Source organism: Bombina bombina, chromosome 7, assembly GCF_027579735.1.
Source record: "Bombina bombina isolate aBomBom1 chromosome 7, aBomBom1.pri, whole genome shotgun sequence".
Classification (NCBI taxonomy): domain Eukaryota; kingdom Metazoa; phylum Chordata; class Amphibia; order Anura; family Bombinatoridae; genus Bombina; species Bombina bombina.
Genome location: NC_069505.1, coordinates 223,413,936 through 223,436,609, shown reverse-complemented (window position 1 = coordinate 223,436,609; position 22,674 = coordinate 223,413,936). Strand labels below are relative to the sequence as shown.

The window sequence follows — 22,674 nt, the reverse complement described above, 5'->3', positions numbered from 1 at the left end:
AAGTGTAGCAATCTTCTTGTGAAACAAGACAGAAAGGGTCAAAATCTGACCCTTTAAAGAGCTGGCAGATAAACCTTTATCGAGACCATCATTTAGAAATTAATGCATTTTAGAAATTCCAAGAGTACCAGCTAAAACCATGTTACCGCAAGCCTGCAGTAGCAATTAGCGCTCAGAAAATTAACCAGATATCAGATGTATGGTTAATTTTCTAAAAGTGCCCCAAATGCCCTCAAAATAGACAGTATTTTAGTTTTTTATTTTAAAAAAAAAAGTTTCATTTAAAAAAAAAATCAACTGCACTAGGCAGTTTTAAGGGTTTAAAGTTGGCTGGTTTGGGGTGTAAACAGCACTGAAAAGTGCCTTTACATTGCGGTCTATAGGAACTATGTGTTCCCGGTAATCACATACATATATTTACACTTTGCTGCCATAATGATGAACCAACAGGAGGAGGCTAAGGACCGGTCCCCACAACACCATTTTATGTCTGGCTCTTAATAAGAGGTACTGCAGGACGAGAGATTTGGTGTATTATGGCTACCTAACTGACAGAGGTCTAACTGATTTGGGCTGCTCTGCCTTTAAATGCCTGGGCCTAATTTTGGTCCCAGTCTACTACTGGCTACATACTTCAGAAAGATTGCTTAGAGCAGTGCACAAACATATTTACAAACAGTCCTGGTTGGCCATAATCAGGGGAGATAGGTTAAACATTATATTGTTCAAGTAGTTTATTCCTGATTTACAAAAGTCTGGAAAGTGCTTAAAGGGACACTGAAACCAAATTTTTTTCTTTCGTGATTCAAAATAGAGCATGACATTTTAAGCAACTTTCTAATTTACTCCTATTATCAAATTTTCTTTACTCTCTTGGTATCTTTATTTGAAATGCAAGAATGTAAGTTTAGATGCCGGCCCATTTTTGGTGAACAACCTGGGTTGTCCTTGCTGATTGGTGGATAAATTAATCCACCAATAAAAAAGTGCTGTCCAGGGTACTGAACCAAGAAAAAAGCTTAGATGCCTTCTTTTTCAAATAAAGATAGCAAGAGAACGAAGAAGAATTGATAATAGGAGTCAATTAGAAAGTTGCTTAAAATTGCATGCTCTATCTGAATCACGAAAGAAAAAAATTGGGTTCAGTGTCCCTTTAAAATTACAGTTTCTATGTAGGGACATTGTACTAAAAAAATGTATAGTAATCATGTTAAAAGACATCATTTATACATACTGAAAATGTTTTGTTAATTTTGTGCAACAAAATTTGAAGTTAAACAGTTTAAGTGTAACTAAAACAGCAGTGTGTACTTCTTTCAAATACTCATTTGTACCTAAAGCTCCCCCATGAAATGCCTATCAGCCAATGAGCTTCTCGAGGAAGTACCTATCAGCCAATGAGCTTATCCAGGAAGTGCCTTTCAACCAATGAGCTTCTCCAGGAAGTACCTATCAGCCAATGAGCTTTTCCAGAAAGTACCTATCAGCCAATGAGCTCTTCCAGGAAGTACCTATCAGCCAATGAGCTCCTCCATGAAGTGCCTATTCACCAATGAGCATTAACAATTTAACAGACAGTACAATAGTGATACTGATCTAATATTTTCAACTTAAACAGTTTTTACTTTACATTTTTTTCAGTCACAAAAAAGGAAACGTCTTTAAATAGTCATTTTACTTATTAAAGATAAAAGTAATGTCAATGTAATTTCTGATACATACCATGAATAAAAATAAAATGGTTTAATGGCTCTAACAAGACCTCCTGTGATATGTTTATACTTACGCAAAAGAGCTGTAACAATTTCTTCCATGTTCTCTAGAAAGCTGCTGAGGTGCTGGGTGAAAGTGAGATGAGGCGATGTGACCTGGGCTATAACCGCTGCTACTTCCGCTCTTGTGCACTCAGACTGAGACTGATCCGTAAGAATTTCAGTTAAACACAATATCCCATCAACCTTCAAGAAAAGAGACTTACAGTAAAGTATGGCTGACATGAGATCCATAGTAAAATATCAATTAAAAATATCAACTCTTCTATCAAATAAATATGTCATTAAAGGACCAGTCCATAACACTTAAAATGTACTCTCAATACAATGTATAATTTAAGAAGAGAAAACAATATTGCAAAAATATTCATTGTTTGCTATTCTGCTATTGCAATACAATACTGCTAAGAACCCCCCGAGAGGCTGGAGTGTTTACATCTTAATTAATTATTGTGACATTTAACTATCCCTAGAACATTCTACTCAGTGATTAGTTAGTTCAGAGCACAAAATACATCTGTCTCTAATTGGCCACTGAAAAGAGGACAGGAATATGAATGACACCAGTTAATAAGTGAATCCCTGAACTAATCCAGATCTACAAAACCTATACATTGTGCTAACATAATGACAGTGTTTAATGATTTTGAAATATTTTTGTATAATTCAATTATATATATATACAGGGAGTGCAGAATTATTAGGCAAATGAGTATTTTGACCACATCATCCTCTTTATGCATGTTGTCTTACTCCAAGCTGTATATGCTCGAAAGCCTACTACCAATTAAGCATATTAGGTGATGTGCATCTCTGTAATGAGAAGGGGTGTGGTCTAATGACATCAACACCCTATATCAGGTGTGCATAATTATTAGGCAACTTCCTTTCCTTTGGCAAAATGGGTCAAAAGAAGGACTTGACAGGCTCAGAAAAGTCAAAAATAGTGAGATATCTTGCAGAGGGATGCAGCACTCTTAAAATTGCAAAGCTTCTGAAGCGTGATCATCGAACAATCAAGCGTTTCATTCAAAATAGTCAACAGGGTCGCAAGAAGCGTGTGAAAAAACCAAGGCGCAAAATAACTGCCCATGAACTGAGAAAAGTCAAGCGTGCAGCTGCCAAGATGCCACTTGCCACCAGTTTGGCCATATTTCAGAGCTGCAACATCACTGGAGTGCCCAAAAGCACAAGGTGTGCAATACTCAGAGACATGGCCAAGGTAAGAAAGGCTGACCACCACTGAACAAGACACACAAGCTGAAACATCAAGACTGGGCCAAGAAATATCTCAAGACTGATTTTTCTAAGGTTTTATGGACTGATGAAATGAGAGTGAGTCTTGATGGGCCAGATGGATGGGCCCATGGCTGGATTGGTAAAGGGCAGAGAGCTCCAGTCCGACTCAGACGCCAGCAAGGTGGAGGTGGAGTACTGGTTTGGGCTGGTATCATCAAAGATGAGCTTGTGGGGCCTTTTCGGGTTGAGGATGGAGTCAAGCTCAACTCCCAGTCCTACTGCCAGTTTCTGGAAGACACCTTCTTCAAGCAGTGGTACAGGAAGAAGTCTGCATCCTTCAAGAAAAACATGATTTTCATGCAGGACAATGCTCCATCACACGCGTCCAAGTACTCCACAGCGTGGCTGGCAAGAAAGGGTATAAAAGAAGAAAATCTAATGACATGGCCTCCTTGTTCACCTGATCTGAACCCCATTGAGAACCTGTGGTCCGTCATCAAATGTGAGATTTACAAGGAGGGAAAACAGTACACCTCTCTGAACAGTGTCTGGGAGGCTGTGGTTGCTGCTGCACGCAATGTTGATGGTGAACAGATCAAAACACTGACAGAATCCATGGATGGCAGGCTTTTGAGTGTCCTTGCAAAGAAAGGTGGCTATATTGGTCACTGATTTGTTTTTGTTTTGTTTTTGAATGTCAGAAATGTATATTTGTGAATGTTGAGATGTTATATTGGTTTCACTGGTAAAAATAAATAATTGAAATGGGTATATATTTGTTTTTTGTTAAGTTGCCTAATAATTATGCACAGTAATAGTCTCCTGCACACACAGATATCCCCCTAAAATAGCTAAAACTAAAAACAAACTAAAAACTACTTCCAAAAATATTCAGCTTTGATATTAATGAGTTTTTTGGGTTCATTGAGAACATGGTTGTTGTTCAATAATAAAATTAATCCTCAAAAATACAACTTGCCTAATAATTCTGCACTCCCTGTATAGCGAAGGGATATGAAACCCAAACATTTTCTTTTGTCATTCACAAAGAGTATAGAATTTTAAAAAGGTTTTCGATTTGCTTCTATTATCAAATTTGCTTTGATACCTAGGTAGTTGTCTAGAGCACTACACGGCAGGAACTAATGCTGCCATCTAGTGCTTTGCAAAGGGATAACATTCTTGCAAAACTGCGGCCATATAGTGTTCCGGACACATGCACCTGCTTTTCAACAAAAGGTACCAAGAAAACTAACGGCTAGATTACGAGTTTTATGGTAAGCTGAAAAAGCAGCGTTAACAGGTCCTAACGCTGCTTTTTCACTACTGCTGCTATTACGAGTCTTGCAGGTTTAGGGGCACCGCACACTTTTTTGGCCTTACCGCAAACCGACTTTCGTAAACCCTTTTTTCTATGGGACTTCCATAGCGCTGGTATTACGAGTATGTCCTTGGAGGCAAAAAAGTGAGCAGTACAGACTCTACCTCCAAGATTTCTAACACATTCTAAAGTCAGTAGTTATGCGTTTTACACTACAATGCTGTAGCATAAAACTCAATATAACTAAAGTGGTAAAAGTAAACTAACACCCATAAACTACATATAAACCCCTAAACCGAGGCCCTCCCGCATCGTAAACACTATAATAAATTTATTAACCCCTAATCTGCCGCTCCAGACATCGCTGCCACTAGAATAAATATATTAACCCCTAAACTGCCACACTCCCGCCTCACAAACACTACTTAAATATAATTAACCCCTAATCTGCCGCCCCTAACATCGCCGCCACCTACATTATACTTATTAACCCCTAATCTTCTGCTCCGGACATCGCTGCAACCTACATTATATTTATTAACCCCTAATCTGCTGCCCCCAACATCGCTGCCACCTACCTACATTTATTAACCCCTAATCTTCCGCCTCCAATGTCACAGCCACTATTCTAAATTTATTAACCCCTAAACCAAAGTCTAACCCTAACACCCCCTAACTTAAATATAATTTAAATAAAATTACTATCATTAACTAAATTATTCCTATTTAAAAATAAATACTTACCTATAAAATAAACCCTAAGCTAGCTAAACTATAACTAATAGTTACATTGTATCTAGCTTAGGGTTTATTTTTATTTTACAGGCAAGTTTGTATTTATTTTAACTAGGTAGAATAGTTACTAAATAGTTATTAACTATTTAATAACTACCTAGCTAAAATAAATAAAAATTGACCTGTAAAATAAAACCTAACCTAAGTTACAATAACACCTAACACTACACTACAATTAAATAAATTAACTAAATTAAATACAATTAAATAAATTAAATTAAATTAGCTAAATCACAAAAAAACCCACTAAATTACACCTAATCTAATATCAAAATAAAAAAGCCGCCCAAAATAAAAAAAAACCCTAGCCTAAACTAAACTATCAATAGCCCTTAAAAGGGCCTTTTGCGGGGCATTGCCCCAAAGAAATCAACTCTTTAACCTGTAAAAAAAGTACAAACAATCCCCGCAACAGTAAAACCCACCACCCAAACAACCAACCCCCCCAAATAAAAGCCTAACTAAAAAAACCTAAGCTCCCCATTGCCCTGAAAAGGGCATTTGGATGGGCATTGCCCTTAAAAGGGCATTTAGCTCTGTTGCAGGCCCAAAGCCCTAACCTAAAAAATAAACTCACCCAATACACCCTTAAAAAAATCCTAACACTAACCCCTGAAGATTCACTTACCAGGAGAAGTCTTCATCCAAGCGGCAAGATGTCCTCAAGGAAGCCGGCAGAAGTGGTCCTCCAGACGGGCAGAAGTGGTCCTCCAGATGGGCAGAAGTCTTCATCCAGACGGCATCTTCTATCTTCATCCTTCCGACGCGGAGCGGCTCCATCTTCAAGACATCCGGTGCGGAGCATCCACTTCAAACGACGTCTTCTTCGGAATGAATATCACTTTAAGTGACGTCATCCAAGATGGCGTCCCTTAGATTCCGATTAGCTGATAGAATTCTATCAGCCAATCGGAATTAAGGTAGAAAAAATCCTATTGGCTGATGCAATCAGCCAATAGGATTGAACTTCAATCCTATTGGCTGATCCTATCAGCCAATAGGATTGAGCTTGCATTCTTTTGGCTGATTGGAATAGCCAATAGGATTTTTTCTACCTTAATTCCGATCGGAATCTATTGGCATCAGCCAATAGGATTTTTTCGACCAAAATTCCGATTGGCTGATAGAATTCTAGAAGACGTAGTTTGAAGAGGATACTCCACGTCGGATGTCTTGAAGATGGAGCAGCTCCGCGTCGGAAGGATGAAAATAGAAGGTGCCGTCTGGATGAAGACTTCTGCCCGTCTGGAGGACCACTTCTGCCGGCTTCCTTGAGGACATCTTGCCGCTTGGATGAAGACTTCTCCTGGTAAGTGAATCTTCAGGGGTTAGTGTTAGGATTTTTTAAGGGTGTATTGGGTGGGTTTATTTTTTAGGTTAGGGCTTTGGGCCTGCAATAGAGCTAAATGCCTTTTTGAGGGCAATGCCTATCCAAATGCCCTTTTAAGGGCAATGGGGAGCTTAGGTTTTTTTCATTAGGCTTTTATTTGGGGGGTTGGTTGAGTGGGTGGTGGGTTTTACTGTTGTGGGGGTTGTTTGTATTTTTTTTACAGGTAAATGAGCTGATTTCTTTGGGGCAATGCCCCACAAAAGGCCCTTTTAAGGGCTATTGATAGTTTAGTTTATCCTAGGGTTTTTTTTTATTTGGTGGGGAAGGCTTTTTTTATCATGATAGGGCTATTAGATTAGGTGTAATTAGTTTAAAGATCTGTAATTTGTTTTTTATTTTCTGTAATTTAGTGTTTTTTGTGATTTAGCTAATTTAATTTAATGTATTTAATTGTATTTAATTTAGTCCATTTATTTGATTGTAGTGTAGTGTTAGGTGTTATTGGAACTTAGGTTAGGTTTTATTTTACAGGTCAATTTGTATTTATTTTAGCTAGGTAGTTATTAAATAGTTAATAACTATTTAGTAACTATTCTACCTAGTTAAAATAAATACAAACTAGCCTGTAAAATAAAAATAAACCCTAAGCTAGATACAATGTAACTATTAGTTATAGTGTAGCTAGCTTAGGGTTTATTTTATAGGTAAGTATTTAGTTTTAAATAGGAATAATTTAGTTAATGATAGTAATTTTATTTATATTTATTTAAATTATAAAGTAATTTTATTTATATTTATTTAAATTATATTTAAGTTAGGGGCTGTTAGGGTTAGATTTAGATTTAGGGGTTAATACATTTATATAGTGACGGCGACGTTGGGGGCGGCAGATTAGGGGTTAATAAGTGTAGGTAGGTTGCGGCGATGTTAGGGGCAGCAGATTAGTGGTTAATAAATAAAATGTAGGTGTCAGCGATGTTGGGGCAGCAGATTAGGGGTTAATAAGTATAATGTAGGTGGTGGCGGTGTCCATAGCGGTAGATTAGGGGTTAATAAGAATAATGTAGGTGTTGGTGATGTCGGGGGCAGCAGATTAGGGGTTAATAAGTGTAAGATTAGGGGTATTTAGACTTGGGGTTCATGTTCAGAGAATGCATAAAACCAGACTTGTACAGAAAAGATGTGCTGTTGTTTTTGGCTTTTGTACAGGACTGTACATTTTTCACAAACACTGTTGCAAGCAAATGGTTGTCCAAGCTAAGGGCTCCATTGTACAAACTCTGGATGCTGCTCGGGAGCCCCTGTGGTGCAACTTCATTCACACAAACCTGTAACCACAAGTTTAAAAAACATTATTTTTGTGTGTTTGTATTTTAAGACTACTGCTTCCTAATATACTGTATCGCCATTACCTCAGAGGTAGCAGAATTAAAACATTCCAAACATTTTTGTCTAGGATAATTGACAAGCCTAGGAGAACAAGGGACATGCTTGCACAAGTGATTGCTTGTGAAACCTTAAATGCTGGTAGAGGATTCTGCATCACTCATCCTAAATGCAGGTGGACATGTTCTCTAACTGGGAGACTTGTCTGCAAAAGTGGGGAGTAAGGGACATATGAACTAAAACTCATTGGTATGGAGAGAAATTATGCATGTCATTGGGGCTTTCAGTTCTATATTATAATGTACATGTCTCTTCTTCACACCCAGCTCTCAAGATAAAATTGTCATTTCTAAAATAATTTAAGGAGCCAGCAGTACTGAAAATTATTAGATGATCTCACCAGACCAGATATCTTAGGATCATCAGGCTCTAAGACTCAGTAGTCAAATTCTAGTTATCAAGGGGTCAATCCGATAAAAATCGTCGCCCGCAAAAGTTGGCGACGCCAATATTTGCGCGGGTTTGGTATCCTATATACGGCGTAAGCTAGAAGTTACGCGCGTAGATTTCTGGCGTCGCCCGTAGTTTTTTGGCCCATAGACTGACATACAAAACACGCGCAATTTTCTATCCAATATACGGCGTAAGGACTTACGCGCGCAGATTTCAGAAAATCTACTCCATTCTCAGCTCGCCACAAATTGAAGGCGCAGGAACCCTTGCACTGACTTAGAAACCAACGTAACTCTCTGAAGGCCTAACAAATGCATGCTTAACAATATACATAGCAGAAGCTTGATCACAAATAGTTAACCTCTTAAAAGCATTTATTATTCCTGCCCCTGCAAGTGTGTCAAACCAATCACAAACAGCACAACCTCTCACCTGCAGCCTTAAAACACCTGGAAATGCACACCCTCATTAGCCACCATGTTTCCCTTACAGTATATTGCATTTAGAGTGAGACAGTGTCGTGGGGCACAAGGGGTGCTGGAACCCCTACAAGCCCCTGTTTTGGATGGTATCACTGCTGCTGAGGTCCCTGGTCATGGTGCTGTAGCTGTCCCTGCTCCAGCTGCTGCTGCCCTCCCTGCTCCTCCTGCTGTTGTCCCTGTTCCTGGTGCTCCCCATGCTGCTGTTGCTGCAGCTGGCCATAGGCCAGCAGGGCCTATAAGACGAAGGCATCAGCAGAGGGGAAGAGCACCAAGGGTACACAGGGTTAGGGTCACCCTGTTTGGGATGACAGAAGTGGAGGTCAGGGAAAAGTATCGCTTGACTTCTGCAAGCCTCATTAACCTATATGAGGTCTTGAAGGATGATATTGACCCTCAAGCGTATAGGAACCGAGCTCTGACTGGTATGCAGAAGCTGTTGTGTGTTGTACACTTCCTGGCAACCGACTCATACCAGTCAACAGAGGGGCTTGTATCTGGCCTAGCGCAGTCTACCTTCTCCAGGATTCTAGGGGAGGTTCTGACTGCTCTAGATAACCAGATACAACAATACATTCATTTCCCCCGTACCCCCCAGGAATGGAACCGTCTTAAACAAGGCTTCTATCGACTGGGGGGTATTCCCAATGTCATGGGGGCAATTGATTGCACACATGTGCGTATCGTCGCCCCACATGAGGAGACAATCCTCTATATTAACAGGAGAGGGTTTCACTCATTGAATTGCCAGATGGTCTGCGATACCAATCTGAAATTCTTACATGTGTATGCAGGCTTCCCGGGGAGTGCACATGATTCCTACATCCTGTGCCAGACCTCCTTATTCAATATGTTTGAAAATGGAACACTCTCTGGAGGATGGCTGCTTGATGAGTACCTTAATTCTGTCTGTATATATATACTAAAGGGACACTAAACACAAATTATAATCTCATGTTTCAGATAGAGAATACAATGTTAAACAGCATTACAATTCACTTCTATTATCTCATTTTATTTATTCTTTAGATATCTTTTTTTAAAAAAAATAGCAATGCACATAGATGAGCCAATCATATGAGGCTTCTATGTGCACCCACCAATCAGCAGCTAATGAGCATATCTAATATGCTTGTCAGCAAAAGTTATCTATAGAATGGATAAAATGATCTAATCGAAGTAAATTATAAAGCTGATAAAAATTGCAGGATCTTATTAAAGGGACAGTCTAGTATAAATTGCACTTTCATTATTCAGATAGGACTTTTAATTTTAATCAACTCTCCATATTACTTTTATTAACAAAATGTGCACAGTATTTGTATCTTTTATATTTTTGAGTCACCAGCTCCTACTGAGCATGTGCAAGAATAAGTGTGTATGCATTTGTGAATGGCTGATGGATGTCACATGGTACAGGGGGAGTTTCAAAATACATAACATTTTAAATTGTCATAAAAAATAACTTTGATATTACACTAAGTGCTATTGCATTGTCTTGTTATCTTGCATTTTTTGATAATGAAAATCTACTGTGTTGACTGGTCCTTTAAAATAGATTTTTGGTCTAGACTAATACTGGCATAAAAGTAGATTGCTTATAATGCACAAATGTAATCTTTTTATTAAATCTATCTTTTATATGAAATTCATGTTGTATCCCTTTAAAGCACATGATGTACCTGTAGTAATCCAAATACATATGTTACATGACAGGTGACGCAGGGTACGGCTGCAGACCATGGCTATTAACCCCCTTGGTGCACCCCATTACAGAGCCACAACTCAGGTACCAGGAGGCACACATAAGAACAAGGAATGTCATTGAGAGGAGCTTTGGCCTATTAAAAACCAGGTTCAGGTGTCTGGATGTTACAGGCGGAGCACTACAGTATAACCCCAACAAAGTGTGTTCCATTGTCAATGGTTGCTGTATTCTACACAACATTGCTGTGGACACACGTTTGTTGGGGGACATTGACCCAGAGCAGCAGCAGCAGCTGGTTTCTGTACCTGAGGATGTGGACAGGGGGACACTGAGGGGGAATGAAGTGAGGGATTATGTCATCTGGGAATACTTCACCTGTAAGTTACTTATTCATAAGTACAGTAAACCGTAACATTCACATGTATTATGATGTTTGACAGTACCTCACCAACCATTGCATGTGTATATATCATGTCTTGCAGAATTACACACTTCGAATTTCCACTGCATGTAAGTGAAACTACTACATCCCAACCCCCTTCCCTTAAAGGGACACTATACCCAAACATTTTCTTTCATGATTAAGGATATAGAATATAATTTTAAAAAACTTTCCAATTTACTTCTACTACCTATTTTGATTTATTCTTTAGATATCCTTTAATGAAGACATAGCAATGCACACAGTGAAACAATCACAGGAGGCATCTATATCCAGCTACTAATCAGCAGCTACCAAGCATATCTAGATATGCTTTTCAGCAAAGAATATCAATAGAATGTAGCAACATAAATAATAGAAGCAAATTAGAAAGTTGTTTAGAATTGTCTGCTCTTTACAAATCATGAAAGAAAACATTTTGCTTTCATGTCCCTTTAACAACCCTAATTACTGTATATTTCTCATTTGTTTCATTCATGTTTAGTTCACTATGATTTATTGATTATCATTAAGAATGAGGATAATGGATATTTATACCTTATGTTCACACCTTCTGTAAATACATTATTAGTTGTATATACCCACGTGTCAATTTATATTGGATGTGAGAAACCTTGATTTACATCTTAGAAGTGAATATTACTATATGTATCATTCATACACAACTATGTGATGTGGTTTATCGAACAGGAATATGTCAGAAACATGATAATAATACCTTTTTGGCCCATTTCAACACAGGTATTATTATATGTTTTAACAATATTACTGTACTAAAACACACCTCACATGGATGTGGATGACAATTATATGGTAAATAACAGAGGACAAGATTTAGGATGAAATAGAACAAGATTTATTTTCTTTTAGGCCTCTTAGATGAGGGGGCTGAGGGGCCTGGAGTGGGTCTCCTGCCTCTCCTGGGTTGTGTGGATCCAGTAGGAGTGCTGGTCACAGAAGAGATGCTTGAGGCGATGTCCTGCTGGTGGGTGAAATGCTCCACCAACACACCCAACAGTTGGTTCTGTTCCCTCCATCTGTGGTCACTCTGGATTTGCATGTCCGAAATGACTCTCAGCATTTGTGATTGGTTTTGTACCATAGCAGTTACAGATGCTGCCATGTCCCTTTGCAGCTCAATGGAACGCTGTTGTAATCGCTGTTGGCTCCTATGGAACCTGCGTTGGTCCCTCTGCATTCTCTCGCAGGTTGACGTGAGACTCTCACAGGTCAATGTTTGCCTCCTCTGTAGGGAAATGTATTCTTCACCCATGGCGGAAGTCAGTGGATCCATGGGCTCTTCCCCAGCAGGGACTATAGGCACTGGTTCCATTTCTCGATCCTCAGCTGGTGACGCAGGCTGTGTAATCTCAGCTGGGGGTGCAGGCCCTGGAATCTCAGCTGGGGGTGCAGGCCCCGGAATCTCAGCTGGGGGTGCAGGCCCCGGAATCTCAGCTGGGGGTGCAGGGCGAGGAATCTCAGCTGGGGGTGCAGGGCGAGGAATCTCAGCTGGGGGTGCAGGGTGAGGAATCTCAGCTGGAGGTGCAGGGTGAGGAATCTCAGCTGGTGGAGCTCTTCCAACTGCTGCAGATGGTGCAGATGTCCGGATGGACTGATAGTACCATTGGCTGCTGGTGTGCATCCACTCAGCCTGCTGGTAGAATCCCTGAGTGGCATGATATTCTTGTGGGGGGGTAAAGACATCTACCCTTCGGGGCTGGCTTGGCTCCCCCTCCAAGACAAAGGAATATTTCTTCCGGCCAGGGCTCCTGCCAGGTATCCTCCTGTAATGCAGGCGTCTTAACATTGGGATTCTCAATTGAGGCAGTCCAACCCATGTCATGCCTGGCATACTCCTGCTGGACTCTCCGGAACGGTGGTCGAGGTGGAGAAATACTTTGATCCGGTGTTGGAGGGGGAAGCATGGGCATTGGCACCCTGGTGACTGGAGGTTCTGTGGAGGAGTCAAATGATGAAAGGGATTAGTACAGTCAGATATATATCCATGTGGGCATACAATGTACATGCTATGGCCTATCCACATTGTCATGTCAAACTCTATAACATGCATGTGCACATTGAGATTTGTGATATGATGGGTTTTAATATGCAAAGTATACATGTATGTGCTTCATACAATAGTTCTGTGTACATGTCAGTGATGGAGAAAATGTGTTATTTCAATGTGTTAAGTAGCATTAAATGGACATGCAACCCATTTTTATTCTTTCATGATTCAGCTAGCCAAGTATGCAATTTTAAACAACTTTGTAATTTACTTCCATTAGCTAATTTGCTTCATTCTCTTGATATTCTTAGCTGAAAAGCATTTCTAGATAGGCTCATAAGCTGATGATTGGTGGCTGCACATCAATGCCTTGTGTGATTGCCTCACCCATGTGCATTGATATTTAATAAACTAAGATTATGAAAATAATGATGAAAAATAGATAATAGAAGTAAATTGGGATGTTGTTGAAAACTGTATTCTCTATCTGAATAATGAAATTAAATTATTTGGTTTCATGTCCCTTTAATGTTAAATCTCATTGTATATTTTGGTGTTAGTAGGCAAAATACCATGCTCCTCATTGTGTACATGAATGTGTGACAATATAGGATGTTATAACTCAAATACATATAAAACTGGTGTGTGGGATGTTACTCACCAGCATGCTGTGCTGATGTTGCAGCCCCTGAGTCACGAGCCCCTGGAAGTCCACGGACTGCTGTGATGCTCAGGGACCTACGAATCAGCTCCTGCCACTCGTTGTATTCCGCCTCATAGTGAGGCCCACCTCCTGTTGCCCTCTGGGACATTGCTTCCTGGCCCATCTTCTCCTTGACTCTCCTCTTACAATCATTCCACCTCTTCTTTAGGCCATCCACATTCCTCCTCTGTTGGGACACACAATTAACGGCCTCCACCACCTTCTGCCAAACATCTTTATGCCTACGGGCAACTCCTTTGCCCTTCTCTTGTCCAAAGAGGGCAGTATGGTTCTCCAGGACAGCCTGGACTAGAGCGAGGTTTTCTGCAAAAGTGAAGTTAGGACACCTCATACGCTCCTCGTCCTGGGCCGCCTGGCTCCCTCCCTGGGATGTCCCTGGTGTGGGTTCCTCCCTATCCTCTCCCTCCTCCCCCCTTCTATCCCCATGTGCACCCTCTATCCCTCTTCTAAGTGTGCCTGGCCTTGGGGCAACCCCACTCCCATCCTCCCTTCTGGCTCTCCCTCTCCCCACTCCGCTCACTCCCTGACGGGGACCCTACTGCTCCTCCTGTCCATAATCCTCTCCCTGCAACTCCCCTTCCCTCCTCCCACCAGCCCTAGCTCTCCCTGACATCCTCACACTACACACACTCACACTAACTCCCACTTCAATCACACACAATCACAACCAGACACTCAGCCTTTCAAACTGTAAAAGATAAATAATAAATAATAAAATGTGTAAGGTGTTATAAAAAAAAGTGTTGTGTATTGTGTATATGTGTGTATGCAAAATGTGTGCAATATGTAAAAAAGTGACAGTAAATGTACAAGCTTATCAAATCCACCAAATCCGACCTAACTAAATATTATGCAATGCGCCTCTCTCTCTACTCTAACGACTTTCTCCTACTCACTGTAGTGTGCTGTAGCTCCAAGAACCAACCAAACACACTAAAGAAAATGGCGGCTGCGCAGGGGTTTAAGTATGAATTTTGAATCTCGTCATTACGTGGCGCATCTCTTAGAACTGGCGTTATTTTTTACGAGTCGTAGGCTAATTTGCATAAAACTACACTTTATTGAGAGTTTACGTGAACAAAATACAGGCGCAAGTACTTGCGACAACTAAAATGTGTATTTGCGCACATTTTGCCTGCTCGCCGTTTTTTCCTACTTACGCCAGTTTAGCATCTGACGGCGCTGAATATTGGATAGCTAGAGTTGCGAGCTGAAACTGCGGGCGACGCGGGTTCCCTCGCTTGCACCGCAAACTACGATCTATATCGGATTGCGCCCCAAGTGCTTTGTTAGTTCTCCCTATCACAAATGTGAAAAGATTTGTGTGAACTATGAAATTATTTTGAATGATGATTTAGAGAATTAATTGTCTGCGATTTCAGACTACAATTTCCCTTCACTCTCCAGGGTTCTATAATCCTTCTGTCCCAATCTGCCTTTATTGTCTTGCCTTTATATACTGTGCCCCCTATTTAATGCTGTAGAATTTGTTGGTTCATAAATAATAATAATAACAATAATAACAACATCTACAAATAGTTTTATTACACAGTTGGATTTACTGAAGAGCATATATGTAACTGGCATAATTCTATGCATAATTTGTAGCATTGGGCATTTACACAAATATTAGAAATGCTATATATTGTGCTAAACTGTGTATTTGACACCTGTGTGTGCGGAGGGGTGTATAGATTTCTTTCCACTAATGGTATTTCAAGCATTTGTTTACTGCTCATGCAAATCAGTAAATTCATTCACCATTTCCCAAACTTGAGACTGGGTAGTGGATACCAAATTTTTAAAGAATTTATACCAGGGACACACCAGTTTTTTATTGTTTTTATTTATTTTTTTATCACGAACTGTAGGGATAGACTTGGTCCATATTTCTTTATACTCACGCATATGATAAAAAGTAATACCTCAAAATAAATTTAAATTTTAATCACAATTTTAGTTCAAAATTAAATTGGGAATTAGCTACTATTAATGAACTGTGTATACAATAATAATTTAGAAAATTTGGTGCAAATACACATGGCTAATTATCTTATGAGAAGTGTGGTGCTGTTTTTCAATTAAAAAAATTGCTAATGTCTGCGTTCTGCTCAGTGATGACCCAGAAAAAAAGATGGAGTGTTTTTTTCAGGCTTTAGTTTGGGTGCATGTGATTTATACCATATTAGAGCCCAGATTACGAGTTTTGCGTCAGAGGCTATGCGGTGCTAACGAGAAGTTTTTGCTCACCGCTCACTTACATGCAGCACTGGTATTACGATTTTTCAGAAACCCGTGGTTAAAAGGCAAGAAGTGATCGTTGAGCAAAATTTTGCTCGTTACCGCACTCCAATACCAGTGCTGCTTAAGTCAGCGGTGAGCTGGTCGTACGTGCTTGTGCACGATTTCCCCATAGGAATTAACGGGGAGAGCCGGCTGAGAAAAAGTCTAACACCTGCAAAAAAGCAGCGTAAAACTCATTAACACAGCACCATTGATTTCTATGGGGAAACACATTTTATGTTTACACCTAACACCCTAACATGAACCCTGAGTCTAAACACGCCTAATCTTACACTTATTAACCCCTAATCTGCCGCACCGACATCGCCGCCACCTACATTATACTATTAACCCCTAATTTGCCGCACCGGACACTGCCACCACCTACATTATACTTATTAACCCCTAATCTTCTGCCCTCAACATCGCCGACACCTACATTATATTTATTAACCCCTAATCTGCCGTCCCCAATGTCGGTGCCACCTACCTACATTTATTAACCCCTAATCTGCTGCCCCCAACGTCGCGGACACTATAATAAACATATTAACCCCTAAACTGCCGCACTCCCGCATAGCAAACACTAGTTAAATATTATTAACCCCTAATCTGCCATCCCTAACATCGCCGCAACCTACCTACACTTATTAACCCCTAATCTGCCGCCCCCAACGTCGCCGCCACTATATTAAATGTATTAACCCCTAAATCTAAGTCTAACCCTAACCTTAACACCCCTAACTTAAATATAATTAAAATAAATCTAAATAAAATTCCTATCATTAACTACATTATTCCTATTTAAAACTAAATACTTACCTATAAAATAAACCCTAAGATAGCTACAATATAACTAATAGTTACATTATATCTAGCTTAGGGTTTATTTTTATTTTACAGGCAAGTTTGTATTTTAACTAGGTAGAATAGTTACTAAATAGTTATTAACTATTTAATAACTACCTAGCTAAAATAAATACAAAAGTACCTGTAAAATAAAACCTAACCTACGTTACAATAACACCTAACCCTACACTATAATTAAATAAATTAACAATAATTAAATCAATTTAATTAAATTAGCTTAAGTACAACCCCCCCACTAAATTACAGAAAATAATAAACAAATTACAAGATATTTAAACTAATTACACCTAATCTAATAGCCCTATCAAAATAAAAAAAGCCCCACCAAAATATAAAAAACCCTAGCCTAAACTAAACTACCAATAGCCCTTAAAAGGGCCTTTTGCGGGGCATTGCCCCAAAGTAATCAGCTTTTTTACCTGAAAATAAAATACAAACAACCCCCCAACAGTAAAACCCACCACCCACACAACCCCCCCCCCCAAATAAAATACTATTTAAAACAAACTAAGCTCCCCATTGCACTGAAAAGGGCATTTGGATGGGCATTGCCCTTAAAAGGGCAGTTAGCTCTTTTGCAAGCCCAAACCCTAACCTAAAAATAAAACCCCCCCAATAGACCCTTAAAAAACCTAACACTAACCCCCTGAAGATCAACTTACCGGGAGAAGTCTTCATCCAAGCTGGGCCGAAGTCCTCAACGATGCCGGGAGAAGTCTTCATCCAAGCCGGGCGAGTGTGGTCCTCCAGACGGGCAGAAGTCTTCATCCAGACGGCATCTTCTATCTTCATTCATCCGGCGTGGAGCGGGTCCATCTTCAAGACATCCGACGTGGATCATCCTCTTCATCCGACGACTAAAGATGAATGAAGGTACCTTTAAGTGACGTCATCCAAGATGGCGTCCCTTAGATTCCGTTTGGCTGATAGAATTCTATCTGGATGAAGATAGAAGATGCCGTCTGGATGAAGACTTCTGCCCATCTGGAGGACCACTTCACCCAGCTTGGATGAAGACTTCTCCCAGCTTCGTTGAGGATTTCGGCCCAGCTTGGATGAAATGAAGACCGGCAAGTCGATCTTAAGGGGGTTAGTGTTAGGTTTTTTAAGGGTGTATTGGGTGTATTGGGTGGGTTTTATTTTTAGAGTAGGGTTTGTGCTTGCAAAAGAGCTAACTGCCCTTTTAAGGGCAATGCCCATCCAAATGCCCTTTTCAGGGCAATGGGAAGCTTAGGTTTTTTTAGATAGTATTTTATTTGGGGGGTTGGTTGTGTGGGTGGTGGGTTTTACTGTTGGGGGGTTGTTTGTATTTTTTTTTTCAGGTAAAAGAGCTGATTACTTTGGGGCAATGCCCCGCAAAAGGCCCTTTTAAGGGCTATTGGTAGTTTAGTATAGGCTAGGGTTTTTTTATTTTGGGGGGGGGGGGCTTTTTTATTTTGATAGGGCTATTAGATTAGGTGTAATTAGTTTAAAAATCTTGTAATTTGTTTATTATTTTCTGTAATTTAGTGGGGGGTTTTTTTTGTACTTTAGCTAATTTAATTTAATTTATTTAATTGTTGTTAATTTATTTAATTATAGTGTAGTGTTAGGTGTTATTGTAACTTAGGTTAGGTTCTATTTTACAGGTAAATTTGTATTTATTTTAGCTAGGTAGTTAATAACTATTTAATAACTATTCTACCTAGTTAAAATAAATACAAACTTGCCTGTAAAATAAAAATAAACCCTAAGCTAGATACAATGTAACTATTAGTTATATTGTAGCTATCTTAGGGTTTATTTTATATGTAAGAATTTAGTTTTAAAAAAGAATAATGTAGTTAATTATAGGAATTTTATTGAGATTTATTTTAATTATATTTAAGTTAGGGGGTGTTAGGGTTAGACTTAGGTTTAGGAGTTAATACATTTAGTATAGTGGCGGCGATGTTGGGGGCGGCAGATTAGAGGTTCATAATATTTAACTAGTGTTTGCTATGCGGGAGTGCGGCGGTTTAGGGGTTAATATGTTTATTATAGTGGGAGCGACTTTGGTGGCAGCAGATTAGGGGTTAATAAATGTAGGTAGGTGGTGGCGACATTGGGGGCGGCAGATTAGAGGGTTAATAAAGATAATGTAGGTGTCAGCGATGTTGGGGGCAGCAGATTAGAGGTTCATAAATATAATGTAGGTGGTGGCGGTGTCCGGAGCGGCAGATTAGGGGGTTAAAAAATGTATTATAGTGTTTGCGATGCGGGACGGCCTCGGTTTAGGGGTTAATAGGTAGTTTATGGGTGTTAGTGTACTTTTTATCACTTTAATTATGAGTTTTATGCTACGGAGTTGTAGTGTAAAACTCATAACTACTGACTTTTAAATGCGTTAGGACTCTTGGAGGTAGAGGGTGTACTGCTCACTTTTTGGCCTCCCAGGACAGACTCGTAATACCAGCGCTATGGAAGTCCCATAGAAGAAAGGGTTTACAAAGTTTAAGTAAGTAGTTTTGCGGTAAGGCCAAAGAGGTGTGCGGTGACCCTAAACCTTCAAGACTCGTAATAGCAGTGGGCGTAAAAAAGCAGCGTTAGGACCTCTTAACGCTGCTTTTTTACCCTAACGCACAACTCGTAATCTAGCCGAAGGTTTGTTTTAACAAACAAAAATATGAATATTAGGATGTTTTACATGTACAGAAATATATATATATATTTTTTTTAAAGTAAAATTAATTACTATAACATAAATAGATGAACGATTCACAGAAGTCATATTGCAATCATTTATTTCTGTAAACTAATTTGCTCTTGCATTTTCAATTTTTGTGATTTGAAGGTTAAAAAAAAAACACTTAGAAAGAAGTTGCACCATCGGGTTACTTAGCATCTAAAATTAAATAAATTCATATTAATAACTATATAATTGATTAATTAGTCATGGTTGTTTTGTTTTAAATGATGTCAAAATTAATTACAGTTAGCTTACTGAGAGCACTTGAATTACTTTTGACTAATTCCACCTGGGACCGCAAAGACTATTTTCATAATAGACTGTTTTTTAACCATATAGAAAAAAAAATATTATAATGCCTACTGCATACTCCATCCAAATGTACAACTTATTATATGTCTTTTAAGTGTCTATAGAAAGAAAGAAGTAATATAGCGCCAATTCATCTAAATCCACCAGCTCTCCTAATACAGATCTTCTGACTCAATCTGTGAAATACCACGCCTCTAAATATTAAACAAGGACAAAACCAAACTAGGTTAAGGTGTCAGAGATATAAAAAAAGGCTCTTGAAGCTGAAACCCATAGAAAGCAGCTATTCATTGTCTTCAATACTTTGATTCAAGCTTGTAAGCAGATTGTTTAATATTTACATGTATTTAGCTGGCATGGAAAGCCCCAAATATATATTTAAAAGAACAGGATTTAAAATGAAACTTAATCAGAAAACATTAAGCTTTTACTTGTTGTAACATAAATGGGCATTTGTTAGCATTTCTCTGTTCATCTCACAACTCATAGTGGTGCTTTGGTTTTCCTTATGTGTATAAGTTGAATCCAAAATTATGTTCTTCTTTTGAAGAAGAACATACTTAGGTCTCCATGGATTAAGCTGTGGAGGACCTTGCTCATCTCACTGGGTGGAGATAAATCACCCCAGACTCATTGATTCCAGGTGATTAACAGGCCCTGTTCTCACTCGAGACCAGGGGGAGTCACTGCACAAAAAATCTTATGCAATGACAGCTGCTGTTTGTCTGCTGTTCGATTGTCGTGAAGACAGACGTTCAGGTTACCAAGTTTGGAGAAATGTCTGTCCGTCTCTAAGAACATGGGGCCCATACTCACAAGACAGTTTAAGAAAAACAGACTTTAGCCAGTTCTATATTTTCTATGCAAAGTAAGAGATCTCATCTTGAAAGAATTAAAGAGACATTTTATTGCAAGAATGTCATACTCTAAATTTGTTAGAACATATCATGTTTTCATTACTGACCACCCTAGATAACTATGGAGAGGATCACAGTCCCTAGAAAAAAATATCTAATAATCATCAACAGAAAAAACACCATTAAATTCTATGGGAATATTTATAGATAATAATTTAATAAGTTTTTTTTTTCCAAAGGATCATAATCAACTCCTTTGTGTATAACCCCTGCAATTTACATTTACAGTTTAAATTTTACCTCTGCTGAACTTTGGCCAAAAATTATATCTAACTAAACCAGAAGACACAAAGATACAGTATCTAGGGAAAATGATCATTTAAAGTAAATGTACCTTTTGTAATTAAAACCATCCTGATACGTGTTAAATATGCTGAAGGTCATTTGTATGTAAGTATGATAGGTATACTGGAGAAGTATGCTCAATCATTATATATCTTCACTTCTAATGTTTTAAAAATATTTTTTATACTGTTTTCAAGAAATGAAAACTGATATCATCTTCTATACTGGAATTCAAACTGCTATCATACTGCAATTTGTGGAACTACCAAGTTACAACGTTTTCAATATCTTGAAAAGTTCCAAACCTCACTGTACAGAATGATTAGAGAAAAACACAATTATCTTCTGTTTTTTATCCTGAATAAAAGCTATCGGTTGCCAACAAACAAGACAGAATGAAGTACAGTTACATTCTGATTACAACACGGCAATTGCCAATAGAAATTCATTTTAAAAGTCAATATTACTATAACTTACAATACAAGCACATTCTTATTTTAATAAAGGGAATTCTAAATGCCCTTAGTTTTAAATCCTTTTCTACACGTTGTAAGTAAAAGTTATGCTACCCATTTCTAGATGTTGTGGACATGGTTTAAGTTTTCCCTATTCGCTATAGATCTCATTAGCAATGTATAATATAACATAGATATAACAGAAATTATATATATATATATATATATATATATATATATATATATATATATATATATATATATATATATATATATATATATATATATACTGTATAGTATAGGTTGTGTTAGGTTTTTTAAGGGTTTATTGGGTGGGTTTTATTTTTAGCTTAGGGTTTGGGCAGAAAAAGAGCTAAATGCCCCTTTAAGGGCAATGTCCATACAAATTCCCTTTTCAGGGCAATGGGGACCTTAGGTTTTTAAGATAGGATTTTATTTGGGGGGGGGGTTGGTTGTGTGGGTGGTGGGTTTTACTGTTGGTGGGTTGTTGTTTTTTAAAGGCAAAAGAGCTGATTTTTTTGGGGGGGCAATGCCCCACAAAAGGCCCTTTTAAGGGCTATTGGCAGTTTAGTTTAGGCTAGGTTTTTCTTTATTTTGGGGGGGGGGGGGTTATTTTGATAGGGCTGTTAGATTAGGTGTAATTAGTTTAAATATTTGATAATTTGTTTTTTATTTTGTGTAATTTTAGTGGGGTTTTTTGTTGTAATTTAGTTAATTGTATTAAATTAATGAAATGTATTTAATTGTAGTGTAAGGTTAGGTGTTAGTGTAAGACAATTTCGGTTTTATTTTACAGGTAAATTTGTATTTATTTTAGCTAGGTAGCTAGTAAATAGTTAATAACTATTTACTAACTAGTCTATCTAGTTAAAATAAATACAAACTTGCCTGTGAAATTAAAATAAAACCTAAGCTAGCTACAATGCAACTATTAATTATATTGTAGCTAGCTTAGGGTTTATTTTACAGGTAAGTATTTAGTTTTAAATAGGAATTATTTAGGTATTAATTGTAATTTTTATTTTGATTTATTTTAATTATATTAAAGTTAGTGGGTGTTAGGGTTAGACTTAGGGTTAGGTTTAGGGGTTAATAATTTCAGTATAGTGGCAGCGATTTTGGGGGCTACACCTCACTGACGAGGCCCAATGAAGGCCGAAACGATCG

General features: G+C 38.5%; 1 protein-coding gene across 1 annotated transcript in view; it reads right to left on the bottom strand.

Annotated features, from left to right (window-relative positions):
• INSC (INSC spindle orientation adaptor protein) overlaps positions 1-22,674 on the bottom strand; it is a 378,936-nt gene that overhangs the window by 89,672 nt on the left and 266,590 nt on the right. Inside the window, exon 6 of the mRNA XM_053720626.1 lies at positions 1,787-1,958. Within this exon, the coding sequence (XP_053576601.1) occupies positions 1,787-1,958 (172 nt within the window). The remainder of the gene's footprint in view (positions 1-1,786; positions 1,959-22,674) is intronic.